This window comes from Schistocerca cancellata, chromosome 8, assembly GCF_023864275.1.
Source record: "Schistocerca cancellata isolate TAMUIC-IGC-003103 chromosome 8, iqSchCanc2.1, whole genome shotgun sequence".
Classification (NCBI taxonomy): Eukaryota; Metazoa; Arthropoda; class Insecta; order Orthoptera; family Acrididae; genus Schistocerca; species Schistocerca cancellata.
This window is the reverse complement of record NC_064633.1, coordinates 376,190,541-376,209,780: the sequence shown is the minus strand read 5'-3', so window position 1 is coordinate 376,209,780 and position 19,240 is coordinate 376,190,541. Positions and strand designations below refer to the sequence as shown.

General features: G+C 39.5%; 1 protein-coding gene and 1 non-coding gene across 3 annotated transcripts in view; one reads left to right on the top strand and one right to left on the bottom strand.

Annotated features, from left to right (window-relative positions):
* LOC126094779 (uncharacterized) overlaps positions 1-19,240 on the top strand; it is a 130,443-nt gene that overhangs the window by 62,437 nt on the left and 48,766 nt on the right. For both annotated transcript variants that reach the window (XM_049909335.1, XM_049909336.1), the window contains one exon: positions 1,502-1,894. In XM_049909335.1, the coding sequence (XP_049765292.1) occupies positions 1,502-1,894 (393 nt within the window). The remainder of the gene's footprint in view (positions 1-1,501; positions 1,895-19,240) is intronic.
* On the bottom strand, positions 4,095-4,166 carry Trnat-agu (transfer RNA threonine (anticodon AGU)). Its single transcript has one exon. It is a non-coding gene; the product is annotated as a tRNA-Thr (tRNA).

Below are 19,240 nucleotides of genomic sequence, written 5' to 3'. Positions count from 1 at the left end.
AACAAGACAAAAGCTATAAATACTTATGCTATACCAATATTGACCTACTCATTTGGAATAGTGAAATGGAGTAACACAGACCTAGAAGCACTCAATACACTTACACGATCACAATGCCACAAATATAGAATACATCACATACATTCAGCAACAGAAAGATTCACATTAAGCAGAAAGGAAGGAGGAAGGGGATTTATCGATAGAAAAACCTACATTATGAACAGGTAGACAATTTAAGAAAATTCTTTCTAGAACGAGCAGAAACTAGCAAAATACACAATGCAATCACTCATATAAATACATGAGCTACACCACTGCAATTTCATAACCACTTCTACAACCATTTAGATCACATAACATCAACAGATACGAAGAAAGTAAATTGGAAAAAGAAAACACTACATGGCAAGCACCCGTATCATGTAACACAGCCACACATCGATCAAGACGCACCCAACACATGGCTAAGAAAAGGCAATATATACAGTGAGACGGAAGGATTCATGATTGCAATACAGGATCAAACAATAAACACCAGATATTACAGCAAGCATATTATTAAAGATCCCAACACCACAACAGATAAATGCAGACTTTGCAAACAACAAATAGAAACAGTAGATCACATCACAAGTGGATGTACAATACTAGCAAATACAGAATACCCCAGAAGACATGACAATGTAGCAAAAATAATACATCAGCAGCTTGCCTTACAACATAAACTTATAAAACAACACGTTCCCACATACAAGTATGCAACACAAAATGTACTGGAGAATGATGAATACAAATTATACTGGAACAGAACCATTATAACAGATAAAACAACACCACATAACAAACCTGACATCATACTCACCAATAAAAAGAAGAAATTAACACAACTAATCGAAATATCCATACCCAATACAACAAATATACAAAAGAAAACAGGAGAAAAAATTGAAAAATACATCCAACTGGCTGAGGAAGTCAAGGACATATGGCATCAGGATGAAGTTGACATTATACCAATTATACTATCAACTACAGGAGTCATACCACACAATATCCACCAGTACATCAATGCAATACAGCTACATCCAAACTTATATATACAACTACAGAAATCCGGAATTATTGATACATGTTCAATTACCCGAAAGTTCCTAAATGCAGTATAACATATACCGTACAGTTAAAAGGAAGTCACGCTTGATCAAGGTCCACGTCACTTTCCATTTTTGACCAGACATAACGTCTGAGAAAAGAAAGAAAGAAAGAAAGAATGATGATGATGATGATGATGATGATGATGATGATGATGATTATTTGTGAAAACATATTGAAAATGCTTTGAAAAATCTACTGTCTACCCTGAAAGCTGGAATGTCCACTAGTGGTTGATAGGGACCAGGTTAATTACCATAGTATTAGACAACTGACAGCAACTGCAGTAATTCTTCATGGAAAAAAAAATATTCATGCTGTTTTCAAAACTTGTCTTCTTCTTTAACAGGTCTCTTGCCACCAAATCCAGATGTTGAAAAATCACCAGATTTTGCTGCCATAATGAAGAATTTGATGAGTCGTATATCTGTCTCAGGCCTATCAAAAGAAAAAGAAGAAACTATCATTCAGCAACTGAAAACACTGAAGAAACATCAGCACATTTTTTTAAAAAATCAATTTTTGTATGATACAATGAAAGTGTACTGTGCTGGAGATAATTCTGGGAAACCTTTGCTTGACAAAACTGGTGCAATTATTGCAACAGAAGAACTGCCTTCACATATCAGAATACGAAAACTTTCTCCATTAACACCTGAAGAAGTGCAGGAATTGAGATACATAGCAGCTGAGAGAATTATAGTGAGAAGTGCACATGTGAAAAATCTAATGTATGAGTCAGGTTAGTAAACAAAGTTTCATACCTTATACACAATCTTTTTCTGTTGGTTTGTGGTATAAATATCAGATGTCACCAGGACCATTTTTGGTTCCTTTTTATCAATACTTCTATATCTACACATTTACCAGTAAAAGCAAGGTGTAAAGTGGTAGATTATGTAGTATAACCGTGTCATTTTTCTCGTTTCCCATTCAGCTATCCCTACAGTGGTGCATGAATAGATTTGCTGGTGGTACATGTCTGTGTAAACCGATACATTCCTTATTTTACTTTATTCAAGACGTGTGATGAAGTATAAAGTATTTCTTAACTTTCTTTGGATTGGCGATTTTGAAAGTAACATCATGTGTGGACAAATTACACATCCTAGAGATCCCTCCAGTAAATTTGTATGGCATCTATCACACTATAAAGTGTATGGGTCGGAGTACTTTTTATTGTATCAGTATGTAATCAGACAGTGTTACCTTGTTAGTTATTTTTGTCACTCCCATTTCCAGCAGTAGGGCTGAAATGTCATTGAAACTGTCTGCTATCAGCCAAGGTCCCTGAAGGCATTTTATGTGAATCTGTCATTTTTTTTATTGGTTTCTGTGTCATCTCCTTCCCACTCTCAATCCCCTCTCCTAATGTTGCTGTAGGTGATTTATTCCTTCCAACTTCCCTTTTCAAAATTGTTGCCCAAATTGTATGTCAAATCCCCTCCTGTATCTGAATGATTAGGGTCACTGTCTTTGGTGTGGAAGGTCCCCAGTTTGATTCCCAGTTCATTCTCAGATTTGTTATGTGGTAGGGAGATGACAGAATGTGTCCACTCAGCGTACTGAGGCCAAATAAGGAGCTACTGGAATAAAGATGCAGCTGCACTATCAGGATTCATCTACTAGCGTTTATGGCTGGAGGGATTGATGATTTCTATAGTTGTATGACTTTGCAGATTAGTTTTAATTAGTTTCATTTGATGACAATAAGACATCAAAACTATCCATTGGAAGTAGGACAGAGAATGGACTGATTTACACGTACTTTTTGCATAAAAACTTTTGTAATAACCACCTTCTCTTCTTATATGTTTGAAGGCACGAAAGCACAGCTACAGATGTTTTTGATGTGTACAAACAGACTATGCTACAAAATAGTGCAAGTACTGGCAAGAAAACTATTAACTGACTGATCAGGATCAGCTCTCTTCTATTCCTCAGTATTCAGATTTTAGCAAGGATCACTAGCCTTTTTATGATCCCTGAGAAAAGATTAAAAAGTCAATTTGACACTACTGATCGCTGCTCTGTAGCAAGATGGGTGCACTCTAATAAAAGAGGAAATTTTGCACAAATGTATGTTGTTGTGAGAGATGGAGGCATATGATATATCTTCTTCCTAACACAATCTGAATCTTCTGTGTGGAAGTAGTATTTTATATTTAAAAACAAAGATGATGTGACTTACCAAATGAAAGTGCTGGCAGGTCGACAGACACACAAACAAACACAAACATACACACAAAAAATTCAAGCTTTCGCAACCAACGGTTGCCTCGTCAGGAAAGAGGGAAGGAGAAGGAAAGACAAAAGGATATGGGTTTTAAGGGAGAGGGTAAGGAGTCATTCCAATCCCGGGAGCGGAAAGACTTACCTTAGGGGGAAAAAAGGACAGGTATACACTCGCACACACACACATATCCATCCACACATACACAGACACAAGCAGACATTTGTAAAATGTAAAATTTGTAAAATTTGGCCTTTACAAATGTCTGCTTGTGTCTGTGTATGTGTGGATGGATATGTGTGTGTGTGTGCGAGTGTATACCTGTCCTTTTTTCCCCCTAAGGTAAGTCTTTCCGCTCCCGGGATTGGAATGACTCCTTACCCTCTCCCTTAAAACCCATATCCTTTTGTCTTTCCTTCTCCTTCCCTCTTTCCTGACGAGGCAACCGTTGGTTGCGAAAGCTTGAATTTTTTGTGTGTATGTTTGTGTTTGTTTGTGTGTCTGTCGACCTGCCAGCACTTTCATTTGGTAAGTCACATCATCTTTGTTTTTAAATATATTTTTCCTTCGTGGAATGTTTCCTTCTATTATAACCATATCATGAAGTAGTATTTTAAATTGACAGGTCTCTTATATTCCCCATCTTCAAATATTGGACTGAACACCTAGTTTTTCTACAATGTAGACTGAAGCAATGAATTAAAATTTGTACCAGCCCTGAGATTTGAACTCAGGTCTCCTGCGTACTAGGCAGTTGTGCTGTCCGTTGCACCACACTGGCACTCTGGCTAGCACAGCTGTATGGACTACCCTAGTACGTTTCCCTCCCTGAAACAAATTCCAATTCATGCCTCAGCCCAATGTTATTCCCCTTATAAACTGGCATCAGTACTGCCATTAAGTATACTGGAATAGCACCTTAACAATGAATGAAATGAGATTAATTCTGCCTGTACCACCAAGCGAGGTGGCATAGTGGTTAGCACACTGGACTCGCATTTGGGAGGATGATGCTTCAGATCCGCACCCAGCCATCCTGATTTACGTTTTCTGCGATTTCCCTAAATAGCTTCAGGCAAATGCCAGGATGATTCCTTTGAAAGGGCACAGCTCACTTCCTCGCCATCCTTCCCTGACCAATGTGATCGATGACCTCGCTGTTTGGTCCCTTCATTCAAACTATTCAACCAACCTGCCTGTACCTCAGGCATAGGTGATACGTCATCATATGCAGTTGATGTTCCTGAGACATATTCAGTCTCACCTTTATCTGTGAGAATGATGTAGGCTGAAGTAATGAACAGATGCAAGTTTTAACACTTTCTCCACCTTTGTGGTGCATTGTCAGGGTAACAGCTACTTTTGGCGTCACAGAGCAAATGATACATGAAGCTAAAAAAGTTAAAGACACTAGTGGTGTAATTCCTTCTCCAGAATGCAGGTATGGCCAAAAGATGTTAATCTGAAACTCTGAATCAAGATGTAGTGATGTTTTATGAAAATGACAGTTTTTCAATGCTTTGTGATGGAAGGAAAGACTGTCTCCATCATGGTAGATAACAGTAAGGATCAAATGCAGAGAAAGACTTATTTTAGTTAGTCTGAAAAAGTTGTGCAGAAGATACGCCACAAAATAAGACATTCACTGTTTCTTTGTAGAAGATCAAATTATATGAAGGTTTCTTGGAACAGAGGAAAAAGATTGCACCAGGCATTTCTAGTCATTGTAAAACACCTTGAATGAAGGGACTTTCAACAGATGCAAATGGGACCAATGTTGCTATAGCAGCTCGTGAAAATGCTTTGTTGGAACAGCTGCAACTGGGGCAGTATGTGGCTTTCAAATACAATGAAAACTCTACATAGAACAAATTTCCCTGTTATCACATGAATTTTGAGATTAGAGATTAACAGCATATATTCTGCTAAACCACAATTCCTTTCATGACCCAATAGGAAAGATGTTATCTGGGTTCCCTTTTCCAGTGTTATATGCAAGGTGGATGTCCCATCATTACACATTACAGTGCATAGTTGTATAAACTTCACAATAAGCTCTATGAAAAGATAGTATTTCTTACATTTAAGTCAACTTATTTAATTTCTGGAACAAGATGTCAATGAAAAAAATGTTACATGCAAGATAGAAGAGTTTTAAAAAATACAGTTTCCTTCTTTGTATTTGATTTTTTTTTTTTTTGTGACACTGTTCTTTGTAGAATTTTTTTTTTGTCTGTATACTCCAGTACATGTGTAAAAAATTAATAATATGTTATTATTGCTTACATCTTTTCTTTTATGTCAATGAAGTTGTCTTTTTAGTTTACAGTAACAGAATTAGGATATATCACCATGTTTGTTGCCCCCCAGCTACCTCTAGTAATTCCTTACACTGAAAAGACATTTAACTGTGAACTACTTTAAGAGAAATGATTGGTAACTGTTTTCAGCTCCCTCCTGTTTACAGTTCTGACTTACAGGTGAACCACATTTATTTTAGGTACAGTTTTTCAAGGACCCACATGGTTTTTATTTACCAATTCCCTGTAGTGTTGAATGTGGATGATACATTAAAAGTGGCATTTTCATGAATAAAGTGAGATAAGATATTCTTCTATGCACCTGCCAGATACATAAACATTTCAGCAAAATATCAAGTTGAGATTCAGTGTCTATGTACACCTCTTGGACTTTAAAGTTCATCAAATTTGATTTTTTTTCCTATGGAGTTGTCTTTAAGCAAGGGTAAGAACTATTAATTGCAATGCCAAATGCTTTTCATTGTTATTTACGATTAGTTCTAGGAAGAAGTGTTACAGTGCTCAAGCTGAGGTCTGTACTGTTTTCCTGTACAGAGTTATACTTTTTTTAAGAAATCATGAATTTAAAGCACACCATGGAAAATGTATGTTTTTCAACATTTTTATAAAAAGTGTGAATGATGTATCCTACTTCTTATACATTATATCAACTTACTGGCCTACATACTAGATGCCTAAAGAATTGAGGTTTGTAGGCCAACTGATTACTAAGTAGTAGATCTCTGAAAATAGGAAATTGGTGCCTGGCTAATGACTGGGTACAGTCCCTTGATGAGCCGTCAAACTGAAATTTTTCAAAACCAATTAGAGTTAGGACGGAGCTGTTTGGCAGTTTTACTGTTAAGACACGTAGGTATCCCTGTAGCAAATATGACTAAATTCTGAAATGGTCACCTTATCATCCCCTGTGAGATTACATAAAATGACCTGTTAAAACACTATCCTTTCTGATCTGGCCATCTCATCAGACTGGTATAGATACTACAATGTGAATAGTTATAAGGGTCAATACATTGTTTCACACAGATGTGATCAGTGAGTGGATTCTCCTTCGTACTATGGTGCAAGCTATAGTGGTGAGAGTGCAGATCACCACAGTAGTCAACATTTGCAATGTTTATATACCTTCAGGTAGACCAGTTATCTTGAGTTGACAGCCTTAATTCAGTTACTTCCCCCCCCCCCCCCCCCCCTTTTTCTCCTGCTTGACGATTTCAGTGGGCACCACACCCTGTGGGATACAGTATCACTGTACTCCTTCATCTGGTAGGAGCCTTCTATTTGATTACGTCATACTGACTATGATCTCTCTCTCCTCAATGATAGCACTCCTACCCACTTCAATGCTTTTCAGCTATTTAGCTAAAGATCTCCTCATTCAGCCTCATTGCTTTACTCCATTGCTCACTACCTGGCTAGCTTTGTGACAGTGGCCACTTCCCAGTGATTCTGTAGCTTTCTTGCCACCATCAGATCGACTGATTACCATACTGGGTCCTCAGAAAAGCCAGCTGGCAATTGTAAGCCTGTGCTATTACTTTTTCCCCCTCTCTGTCAGATTACATTGACGAGGTTGTGCAAGACATCTGCAATGTCGTCACTTACACTGCTGGAATTGCTGTTCAGCTTTCTATAGGTCCTCCTCTACCACCAGCCACTTCCACGGTGGACTGAAGACATAGTAATAGGCTATTCAAGATTGCCAAAGAGCCCTGCAATGTTTAAAGTGACATCCTTCAAAGACCAACCTTAACAGTTGTAAGTAGCTTCTTGCTAAATATAGTAAGAAGGAAGGCTGGGAGTGCTACATCCGCTTGGGATGTATGCCTTTTCATGCCAGGTGTGGGTTAAACACCCAATGTCTTCTGGGCTGCCAACAATCAACAACTTTCCAGGTCATGTCTTTCAGGTTGGTATTTTTCAGTGTGTTGGTTCTTGCTGAACATTGTGTGATCCATTTTGTGACAGCATTTGAGCCCTCATCTTATCTGGCTACATTTCTACTGCAGAAATGGCAAATTGCAGCCATCCTCTGTTTCTCACCCCCCCCCCCCCCCCCTTCCCCCACTATCCTCCTGTCCCTGCCTAGCAAAGTTCATATAATGAACCTCTCACTGACAGGGATTTGCTGCAGGATCCTATGTCTTCTCTTAGTGCAGCCCCTGACCCTGATTCAATAATTCATAATCGGATGATCCAACAACTGAATGTTACTCAAAAGCTGCATCTTCTCAGGGTCTTCAACCATATTTGGCTTGACAGTGTCTTACATTCAGAATGCGAAATAGTATTGTCATTCTAATCCCAAAGCAAGGCAAAAACCCAATGTTTCTTGACATCTACCAAATGATTAGCCTCACCAAAATGCACTGCAAACTGCTTAAAATGGTGATTGCCCACAGATAATGGTGGATTCTGGAGTCTTGGGGCCTTTTGTTTCCTATTAGTGTGGTTTCCAGGAAGAATGCTCCACAACCTACCATTTGGTGTAGTTGGAAACAACAATCCAACAGGCTTTTTCTAATTGCCAGCACCTCACCAAAATTTGTTTTAACTACATAGGCCGTAAGACACCACTTGGTGCCATCACTTTTACTTACCATCCAAAATTGAGGCTTTCGAGGCTCCCTACCGATTTTTATTCATCAGTTTTTATCCCATCAGTTATTTTGGGTTGGAGTTCGTACTTCTCTCAGCCATTCACAGATCCAGAAGAACAGTATTCCACAGGGCTCGATGCAAAGTGTGACATTCCTCCTCATTGCCATCAATGGGTGAGTGATCTCTGTTGAGCCACTGGTCACCCCTCTGTATGGTGACAACTTTTGCATTTGGTACAGCTCCCACTAAATATCCACAGCTGAATGCCAGCTCAAGGGAGTCATTTGGCATCTGGGGCCTTCCAGACTTCTCCTGTATACAGTCTCCTCCCTGAAAAGGAAATCTTACCTCTTCAATTCTGGCTGCATCAACTCTTGGGCTACTATGCAGTTACCATTTGACAGTTGCTGATCATCCAGCATGTACCAATCTTTTTGCGTGTTAGAGATACTGACCTTCTGATCCATCAGGTGGTTTACCAGTTGGAATGCACCTCTCAGCCCTCTTCCCAGATCTTTGCTCCCCATTTTTTATTCACGCCATGCTTGGTTGGTGCCAAGGGCATGAATTAGGATCGAACTATTTTGAGTTCCTAAACTATGTTGCCACCATTGGTGTCTGTTATGTTCACTTCGTCAGGAGCTTCAGGGTGCTCCATTTTTTACACTGTAGGCTATAAAATCATTGAAAAGATGTGTTTTTACATCCCCTGCCAGTTAGGAACACCATTTGTTGCCAGGAATACGAGGTGTTTTTACACCAGAGCTGATAGCCATTAACAGAGCCCTGTTTTGACCATGTTTTAACATATAGTGACTCAATGAACAGTCTTCATGCTACTTTTGTCACTTTGTGGTCTCTGTTATACGTGACCTTCCCACTAAACTTAAACATACTGACTGCTTGGTTGCCTTTCTCTTAGCATCCCAAGTCATGTGGGTATTCTGAGAATGAACTGGCTGACCATTTTGTTAGCGGAGTGATTACTCGCCCCCCCCCCCCCCCCCATTTGCTTTGCTGATTGCAGTTGCAGATTTGTGGATGCAAATAAGACTTCTACTAACTCTGGAATGACATCTGGTTGTCTACTGCCTCCTCTAATAAACTCCACACTGTCAAGAAGACTAGTGCTGCATGGCGGTATTCCTTCTGTTCCTCCCAGAAGGAATTCACTGTCTTTTCGTCTCTGTGTTGGTCGTACCAGGCTAACCCATAATTTTATTTCATGTAACGAGTCATCCTCACAGTGTAGTTTTGGAGCCATATAGGCAGTCGCTCACATCCTGGTGCAATGCCCACTTCTTTTGGCCCTCCATGCTAAGCATAGCTTTCCATATTCTTTGAATCAAACGTTGAAAGATGATGTGTAGAAGCAGCTTTTATTTTCAGGCTTAAGGTTTCAAGCTATCTTTGGATCAGGAGTGAGGTTGGTTGGGTTGGAGCATTTGCTGCCACATGCTGGGACTGGGGGACTACTGACTGTATCTCCTTGTCCAGCTTACTCATTCATCCCTCTCTTAGTATGTTTTAATTACTTTTAGATGCAGTTTGTCTCCTTTTCTGCTGCACCCTATTTTCTATATTAGAGACAGCAATCTGCTGAATAGTGGTTGCTCTTTAACACCTTTTGAACCCTGGGTGACACCTTATCTTCTCTGGCCTACGTATCAGCCTGATACTTTTCCATAAATTCTTTATCAGCTCTGGCATCAATATTGCCTTCTATGCCTTGGTCTTCCCGTACCTATGTACTTTCATCATCAGAATACATACTTTGTGGCCATCGCTAATTCCAGATGAACTGTTGTTGGATTGAGGGGCTGATGATCTTATTGTTTAGTCTCTTAGCCCATAATCAACCAACCATTCATTTTCATTTCTGTTTACTTACATATTTCTGACTTCAAAACTTGGGTAGTGTTTAGCTTTTTTAAATGGTCATCATTTCTTATTCTTGGTGTTCTGTGGTAGTGAATAGGTTAGTTACAATTTAACAACAGACTGCCAAGTTGATTGCTATCCATTCAGCAGAATATTTTAATTTCAAAATTCTCTTCATCTTGCTGTGTTCCGTTAGCATCTCATCAGCCTATTCGAAGCTGATACAGTAGCGACTTGGTTCAATTGAAACTGAGAGGCAAATAACCTCCATTGCTGCCGTTTCTCAGAATTGGGATAAGGTACTACGCCCTCTCCTAAAGCACAAAATCACTGCATTATTATATAATATTAACCTAGTTCAAATTATATGTTGTGCTATTTGCAAGACTTCAGGTGGATCTTTGCAGAAAAGCACGGCTCTGTTGCTCTGAGTGCAGCAGATGACCAACACTGACTCACATCAATAGTTCTTCTGCAATGCTGTGTGCAAAAAGTCCCAGTTGACATTATTTAATACCCACCTTTTGGTTATCAAGTTTTGTTTCTGTGGATAACTTATCAGCATTGATGCGGTTACTAACAGTCGGCCCCTTGATGTAGTTACATGTTTGGATTTTATGTTCATTTGAATTTTGTGTTACTTAACTTCTTTAAATGTGATGAAGAAAGTATATGTTCCTGTTGTTCAGTTAAGTGTTATAAATACCATGGTTCGAATTGATTGATACTGTCAGCCAATTGATGTTATCATAATGATATCTCAGATTTTCTGTGTGTTATTAATAAATAGCCTCTTTCTGGGTGTTCTGCCAGTTTGTTTCGATTTTGTACACAATATTTTGATGACCGACCCAGCTGTCTTTGTCAAGTGCTGCGAGTTTTACTGTTGTGTGTATTTACTGCTTGGACTCCAATCAGACTGTGAACAAGTATTGGGTTCATGCTGCTATCTATAGCGAAGTTCAGTTCCCAGGCACACTGTCCCCTTTGAGGTCCTTTTGTTTTTCAGAACTTGCACTGATATCCCATGAAACACAAATTCTCTTGACTGTTACTTAAGAGAAGAATGGGTGGATCCCTGGGTTACCATGTATATAGAAATCCCACACACACTGACTTTTGCCTCCAGACCTTGAGCCATCATCATCTACCCAAAAGAAATTCAGTGCTAAAGACTCTGGTCCAAGAATTAAAACTCCAACAGAAAGTGTGCTGAAGAAATGGATATTCAAATCATCAAATTGAATGTGTGATACAGTTAAAATCGATAACACCTAAGAAAGACGTTGAGACCGAGACGGAGGAAGCAAGCCAAAAAATTGCTTATCTACCTTATGCTGCCCCAGTGCCAGGAAAGATCAGTAGGCTCCTACGGAAACATGGCATCCAGTGTATTTCATTCCATTCAACTAAGGTAAAAATATTCTTTGTAATGTCAGGTCTCCAAAAGCCAGGTGTGTAATGCATTCCATGTGAACTCGGCATGCCTTTTATGGGGCCAGGGTATCATAACAGCTGTAGAGCAATGCAAAGAACATTGGCAATGTACCCAACAAAACAACCAGGCAAATCAGCTGTTGCTGAGCACTGCCTCAGATGTAATGATGAAATGAAATGTGATGAGACAAGTATCATGGTGCAAATGCCAAGTTTCTGGGAGCAGCATATTTAAGGAGTCTTATCGTAGTGTCAGAAACTTAATAAACAGGGACGGCAGTTAAATATCTCGCTGGACGTCACATCCACCTGAGTTGCAAACACTGAGGGAATTTGCATTTCACAAAATATCAGTACGAGCTGTGGAAAGCAGATGAGTATCAAAGGGTGTAGTAGTTGTGATTGGGAATCAAACTCGGCTATAAACAGCGGTGTGAAACCAACAATAACTAACAGTCTGGTTGGAGTCTAGGTAGTGAGTACACATAACAGTAAATATCTCAGTACCTAAAGAGGATGGCTGGGTCGGTCATCGAAATATTGTGCTTAAAATGGAAACAACTTGGCAGAACACCTGGAAACGCATTAGTAATGAATAGTGTCATGTCAGTGAACCCATTACTGGAAAAAAATTATTTACTAATTTTGAGGCTTCAGAATATGTCCCAAATAATCCTAGTAAAATATGGATGACAGCTTTCTAAATGTGGAACACATTACAATAACATCCTTGATGAACTTAGGAAAGACTAATGTGGAAATCCCATTAGCAACAATTTTCTGATTTGCTGTGATAGAATACTGTGCGGTGCGTGAAAGTGTCACTTCATTAATTCTGTCAACTTATACAGTATTTTATTTTCATTTTGATGAAAAGGTGTTCATTTCATGTAAGCAAGGTGTCTGCATTCTTTCTGAACAGAATTAATATTGAAGTTTGGGCCATACTTTGCTTTTCAATTGATGTCTGCTGTTGTAGTAGCTGAATGGTGTAGTGTAATGGGTATCTGCTGAACATGAAAAGCTGATGAAGGACACAATGCGTGAAGGACTCAGTAGGGGAGGAGGATATGAATGAAACCTCACAAGTTGAGAGGGTATGTGATGTTACTGCATGATTGCAAAATTGAGTTAAATTTACATAGAACTTAGCAGTATGAACCCACTTAATCAGTATGACGTTACACCCCTCTGGCCTGGATGAATGCACTGACTTTTGGGAAGGAGATCATAAAGCAATTTATCCTCTCCTGAGGCTAGTGGTCCTTTATATCATGGACACTGCCACTGGAATAGAGTTGCCATCCAAGCCACTCATACACTTCTATCACGGACAGATCTGGGGGCCTTGGCGACCACAGGAGTACCTCAATATCACACAAATGGTTTTTAGAAAAGCATATTGTTGTGGACTAACAAGACAGCCAGTCCACAGTGACGGGTAACCGAAAGACACGTGTTACACACACAGGCTTGCTTTAGGTCTGAAACAGGATACGTAATGAAAGCTATAAAGAAAAGTACGTAGCTGCTGGAATACTTAACTTTAATCCATCATTTGTATACAGCATTCTTGATGATACAAGTGAGACTCTCTAGATATGGTTAATGGCGCCTTGCTAGGTCGTAGCCATGGACTTAGCTGAAGGCTATTCTAACTATCTCTTGGCAAATGAGAGAAAGGCTTCGTCAGTGTAGTCGCTAGCAAATTCGTCGTACAACTGGGACGAGTCCTAGTCCGTCTATCTAGACCTGCTGTGTGGTGGCGCTCGGTCTGCAATTACTGACAGTGGCGACACGCGGGTCTGACATGTACTAATGGACCGCGGCCGATTTAAAGCTACCACCTAGCAAGCGTGGTGTCTGGCGGTGACACCACACATATTATATGCACATGAGCATTGTCATGCGGGAGAATGGAGTCACGATGCTGTTCTATGGGAGGTAGCACACGAGGATGTGAGATGTCAGTGACTTACCATTGTGCTGTCAGAGTTCAGTGATACCTGATAGCTCTCCACATCATGATGCCATGAGTAACACTGCTTTGTCTTGGAATGTAGTAAGATAGAATTAGTCTGTTTTCCACCATTCTAATCCTTTGGATAACAAATTTTTCTTTTAATTATTAGCCAGATAGCAAAAATACCTCGTTTACCTAAAATATCAAAATTCCAACTGGGCAGTACTTTATTAATATTCATAGCTCACTAGATTATTTTAGTGCTGCTAATCCCAGTGGCATGGTTAGCTTTTTAGAAAACATTTTCTTTTACAGATAAGTCTGTAATTGAAGTTGTTATCATGCCCTACGATAGTGAACATATGACGAGCTTTAAACTGTTGGGATAGCGTTAATATCTTCCCAGAAACCAGTTTAACTTTGCCAAAAACTCACTAAGAAGTTATTTGTACCTAGTTTTGGCACATCTGAAATAACTTTTGATATTTGAACTTTCAAGCTTTTTATTTCCCACATTCGACATTGTAATTTGTGTTGCTCTTGTATTTCTAAATTGAACCTACTAATTAAGAAATTGAATAAATTAGAGAAATTAAAAACCTGGGAATTTTTACATGAAATTTGGTAAACAACTACATAGGTATAGAATGTATCAGTCAAATAGACCTTGAACTTTATTAGTTTTATAAATATCTAGCATACAGTTAGACTATAATAGTACTTTAATCAATAGAGTGACAGGACTAATAAATCTGGCCCTTAGATTGTTATAAAGTAAAATATAATTACTGATTTATTATTTATAGGACCACTGGATAGTGCCACAGCAGTCCTGGATTAACCACGAACACAGAAACGTCTGCATGTTAAGAATCTTTCATTGTGTTGTCCCTTTGTGGACGTTTCGAAGAAAATTAGTCCACAGCTAGCTTTCAATATGATAACATCTACGTAACAAAGTCTACTATCCGACTATAATCTCTGTGCCAGATCACGTAATCACGGTCAATATAATTTCATCCAAAATCACTAATTATTTTGACAACATATCGGTAACGAAGTGTGGCTTAACAATAATATTAGGGAAGGAATAGATTGCTACTCACCCTAAAGATGACCCGTTGAGTTGCAGACAGGCACAACAATAGTGTGCTTTTGGCCGAAACCTTCTTGTGCAAAGAAAACACACACGCATTCGTACAAGCATGCACACCTCATACACACATGACCACTACCACCGGAAGCTCTGACCAGAATCCTTTTTCTAATATTGTTGATATTCCAAGTTTCCATTGTTTGAAAGCCTGGCTTATTTATTTAATTAACTATTATACATTGGAAACATGAACATTTCATTATTGTCATCATGTATCAGATTCTAAACACACAGTCACCAAACTCAACAATCAGAAATTGCTTGTGGAAGTGTGCTGTAAAAATATTGCCACTGTCTAAAACCCATTATATTCAGTCACTAACTTGATTTACTGATGATAATATCTAGCAACAAATCGAACTGCTCAAATTAGTATTACTGGCAAAATTCATGTTAACAAACTGCTGATTGCATGAAAAAATATAGTTAGACCTGGTCATTGCTAGAATGTAATTTAATCTGAATGAATCTGGAAGTGTATCAAACTGAAATCAGTGGTGTTGCATCTGTCGTTGAACTGTGAGACCACCAACTAAAACAATATCAGGATATGATACTTCAGTAATGCATATGCTACTGATGATTTACAGTGACATAATCAGGTTAGCAGCATTATAACTTTTCCAAAACAGTGGAAGAATAGCACCTCTCCCTAGGTTGTCATCATACTTGCTGACAATGGTCATCTGGGATGGTGGTGAGCTTTGACATCCCTAACCACAATGCAACACCATCAGCAGTCCACACTTCCTGGTCAGGGTTGGTGTGAATGGTGGCCTATGTATTATGGAATGGTAATTCCCTAGTCCGTTTGCCAGTAATCTCTGACAAAAGATGTAAGATGAAACAATGTTGTAAGAGGACCATTGCTTGTTCTCAGATGGCAAGCATATACCTGAAGGCTTTACAGTGTGCCTGATGCACAATAAGGTGGTCCTCCATTATGGTGGTCAGTTGTGGTTGACTAGAAACTTGACAAGTATACCTGCCTTCATGGTCCCATGCAGTTCGTCATCAGCTCACTGTCGGATCCAAATGGGCAGCTATTCCAGCAGCCAGCCAAAAGGAGACACACAATAAGGCCCCTTTCAAATGAGGTCAGTGATTTTGTATATGGAAATGGTGTAAGATTTCTGGTTACCATTTCTGTTACTCATACATTCTGAACTAAGCTCTGTTGAATTATCACTGAACTAAGCCGAGCAGTTCTTCTCAGGACGACTTCATCTCCACTGCAACTATATCTGTGCTGAAAATCTGAATGTGTTAATCTAATATTTGATGTGCTATTAAATTAATGGAAAGCACTTCTTCTCATATTGATTCACTGATTACTAGGGCATAGATTTTAATGACCTAAAAAACAGCAAAATAAGCAAGTGTTTGACTTAAAATTTATACAAACATGACCTTAAAAAATAAAATATTACTGTATATAAGTTTAGTTAGAAACATTCTTGTTAATTTTTTTCAATGTACACCATACAATACAAAGTTGACATTTGAATAAATTGTGAGTACAGTACTTACTTATTGCAACATTTGAAACTAACAAACAATGAAATCATGTTGTTCTTACTGCACACCGTTTGTTTAAAAGTATTCCAAATTAGGAGGAGGCCAATTCGAGAAGAAGGTCTTTTGGATGAAAGCTCAAACGTATACCACTCCTTTTTGTTGTGCCTACCTGTGACTCATTGTCTCCTCTATATGTTGAGTAGCAGTCTGTCCTTTTAATAGTATGGTCAGTATACCAAGTTAGGCAACACATCCTGTCACTCTTTAGTTTCTGCAGAGTTGCACTGGTCCACAGAGTGCGTTTTCAGCTTTCCATTTTCAAAGATAAATGTTTGTCACTGAGGGTAGCTTTGTACATGGAAAAGCTCCTCTCTGCATCACAGGACATCACTGGAGTGTATTTGAAGGCAGCAAGGTCACAGAAGGCCAGCTTTGGTTCATTGTCTGCAAATGTTGTGGCATTCCCAGAAAGACTGTCACTAATTTTATTCGTTATAGGATGTCCAGGATTCCGCTGGAGAACACTTTGAAATTTGTTGTTCACATTATTAGCCACATGACTATGGTCATGAGCTTGACTCAATCCACTCTGCACATGTAACACAAGGCTTCACAGAATTGAGTACTAGCAGCTCTCAGTCATGTGATGGCTTTTGATACCACAGTTGGTGTTTGTGTTGATGTATGCCAAGTTTCCAGACATGCCATTTGTGAAGATCCTTTAATAGTTTTGATAGCACTTGATTCATTGCTATCAAGCTCATAAAAGATTGTCTTTATTTTGTTGTAGTTTGTGTGGAGGGGCAGTGAAGGTGCTTGTTTCTTAATTTCGGCACCTATAGTGGAGCTTTGATGTAGATTTTCTTGCCAGAGCAGATTAATTTTTCTCTACCAGAGTAATTTGGTCGCACCTCTTCTGCAGGTTTGTGTAATGCATATTGAAGGCAAGTGACATACACTATACTAAGTTGAGAATCTGAAGTCACTTGGCTGCTTTATCAGTTTATGAAGCACCATCTGTTACTAGTGGCTAGATGTTACCTTTGTTCACACCATCCATCCACAGTAGTGTCATGGAATTGTCAAACAAAATTGCAGTTGTCGAGTTGTTTACTCTCTCTTGAGAGCTTCACAGGTTAGGAAAAACATTTCTCCAGGCCTGTCAACTTTAAGAACACCACCATTTGCAACATAAGGTCCACCCATGTTGGTGGTTTCAGCTGTGGACACCCAGATCTTTTGGTCAGCAACACTAATTTGTATTTTGTTGAGCACCTCCTTGTAGCACTTGAATAAATAGTCCTTCCTCAGTGTGTGAAAAGGATAGATTTCTACTCTCCATAAAGATGATACATTAAGTTACAAACAGGCATTACGAAAAGACCATCATACATATGAACTTTCGACCAAACCCTTCTTCAGAAAGGAAACACACACTCACATACACACATGAAGGCTATCTGCAGCAGCTATGGCCAGAATGCAAGTGTCATCCATGTTTTTGTATGTAATAATGTGTATTTTTCACTTATTTTTCTGCTGTCCAGCTTCCCTCTCAACCACCTAATACCTTCATTTGCCCATTTCGTATGTCATTTTCTATTTCCTCAATGCCATATCTGCCAGAATGAACCCCTGCTCAATTTTCCTGCACCAACTCAGAAAATTATCCCTTTCCCTGGCTAAAATCCAGTCCCATATGCAGTTGATTAAATGCTACCTAAACCATGGAATCCCCCCCTCTGATTGCCTAGCTGAAAGAATTCCTATCGCTGGTCCCACCCCTCCTTTCAATGACTTCCCCTTTTGGATTATGCCAATCCCTGTTCCTCACAAACCTAGTACTGCAAAAACACATCTCCATGGCACAGGCATCCAGAACAACTGCTGTTCCTTCTGTAAGGGACTGCTACTTTGTAATCCTTAATACATAACATCACATCTCTGCAACTGAATCCCTTGGACTCCAACACCTGAAGAGAATTCCAGACACCACCTCCATAAGTTATACAGGCTGCTGACATCTAATGGCCTCTTGGAGATCCACTGTGCAATGCATGTCCTACCCACAGTGCTCCTCCTCGTCAACTACTTATGGCACCTACACACTGCCACATCCCCCAAAGCTCCCTACAAATGCTCGAAACAGTCCCAGAACGCTGTTGTTAACCTTTGCACCAAAATCTTCAGCCCCATAGACATTTCAGGTCTATCCAAAGGCCTCACTGTCAGTCCTGTAGCCAAATTTAACCATGTTGGGCTTTTCAGAGACTTACTCATATCCTCCTGTTCACTGCAGTGGAAACATTTCTTTGCCATCAATCCCTCCAGCTGAAGCCAACCTAATCCCTACATTGAAGCATCTCTCCCCCAGTTCCATACCACCATCCAGCCATGATATCCTTCTGTGCTCCCACAAAATCACTGCCTTTGCACCTTCCAGGAATTCCTTACCTCCAACTTGGCCTCGCCATCCTTCCAGAGTTCCCTTCCTAAGAACACAGCCTCAAAATAGATCCTGACCTAATTATCCTACCTGCAGGCAAAGGTTCCACCACTGTAATTATGAATCACAATGATTCTCTGGCAGAATGCCTCTACCAGTTGTTGACTCCTCCACCTATAAGCTCTGCCAGAGTGATCCCATCCCAGTAGTCTAACATAACCATCAATCCATTCTTAAAGACTTAGGCCCCACCCACAAACTCTTCCCTGAATCTGTTTCACTCTTGACTCTCTGAACATCCTGCAGACCCACTTTCTACACTCCTGGAAATTGAAATAAGAACACCGTGAATTCATTGTCCCAGGAAGGGGAAACTTTATTGACACATTCCTGGGGTCAGATACATCACATGATCACACTGACAGAACCACAGGCACATAGACACAGGCAACAGAGCATGCACAATGTCTGCACTAGTACAGTGTATATCCACCTTTCGCAGCAATGCAGGCTGCTATTCTCCCATGGAGAC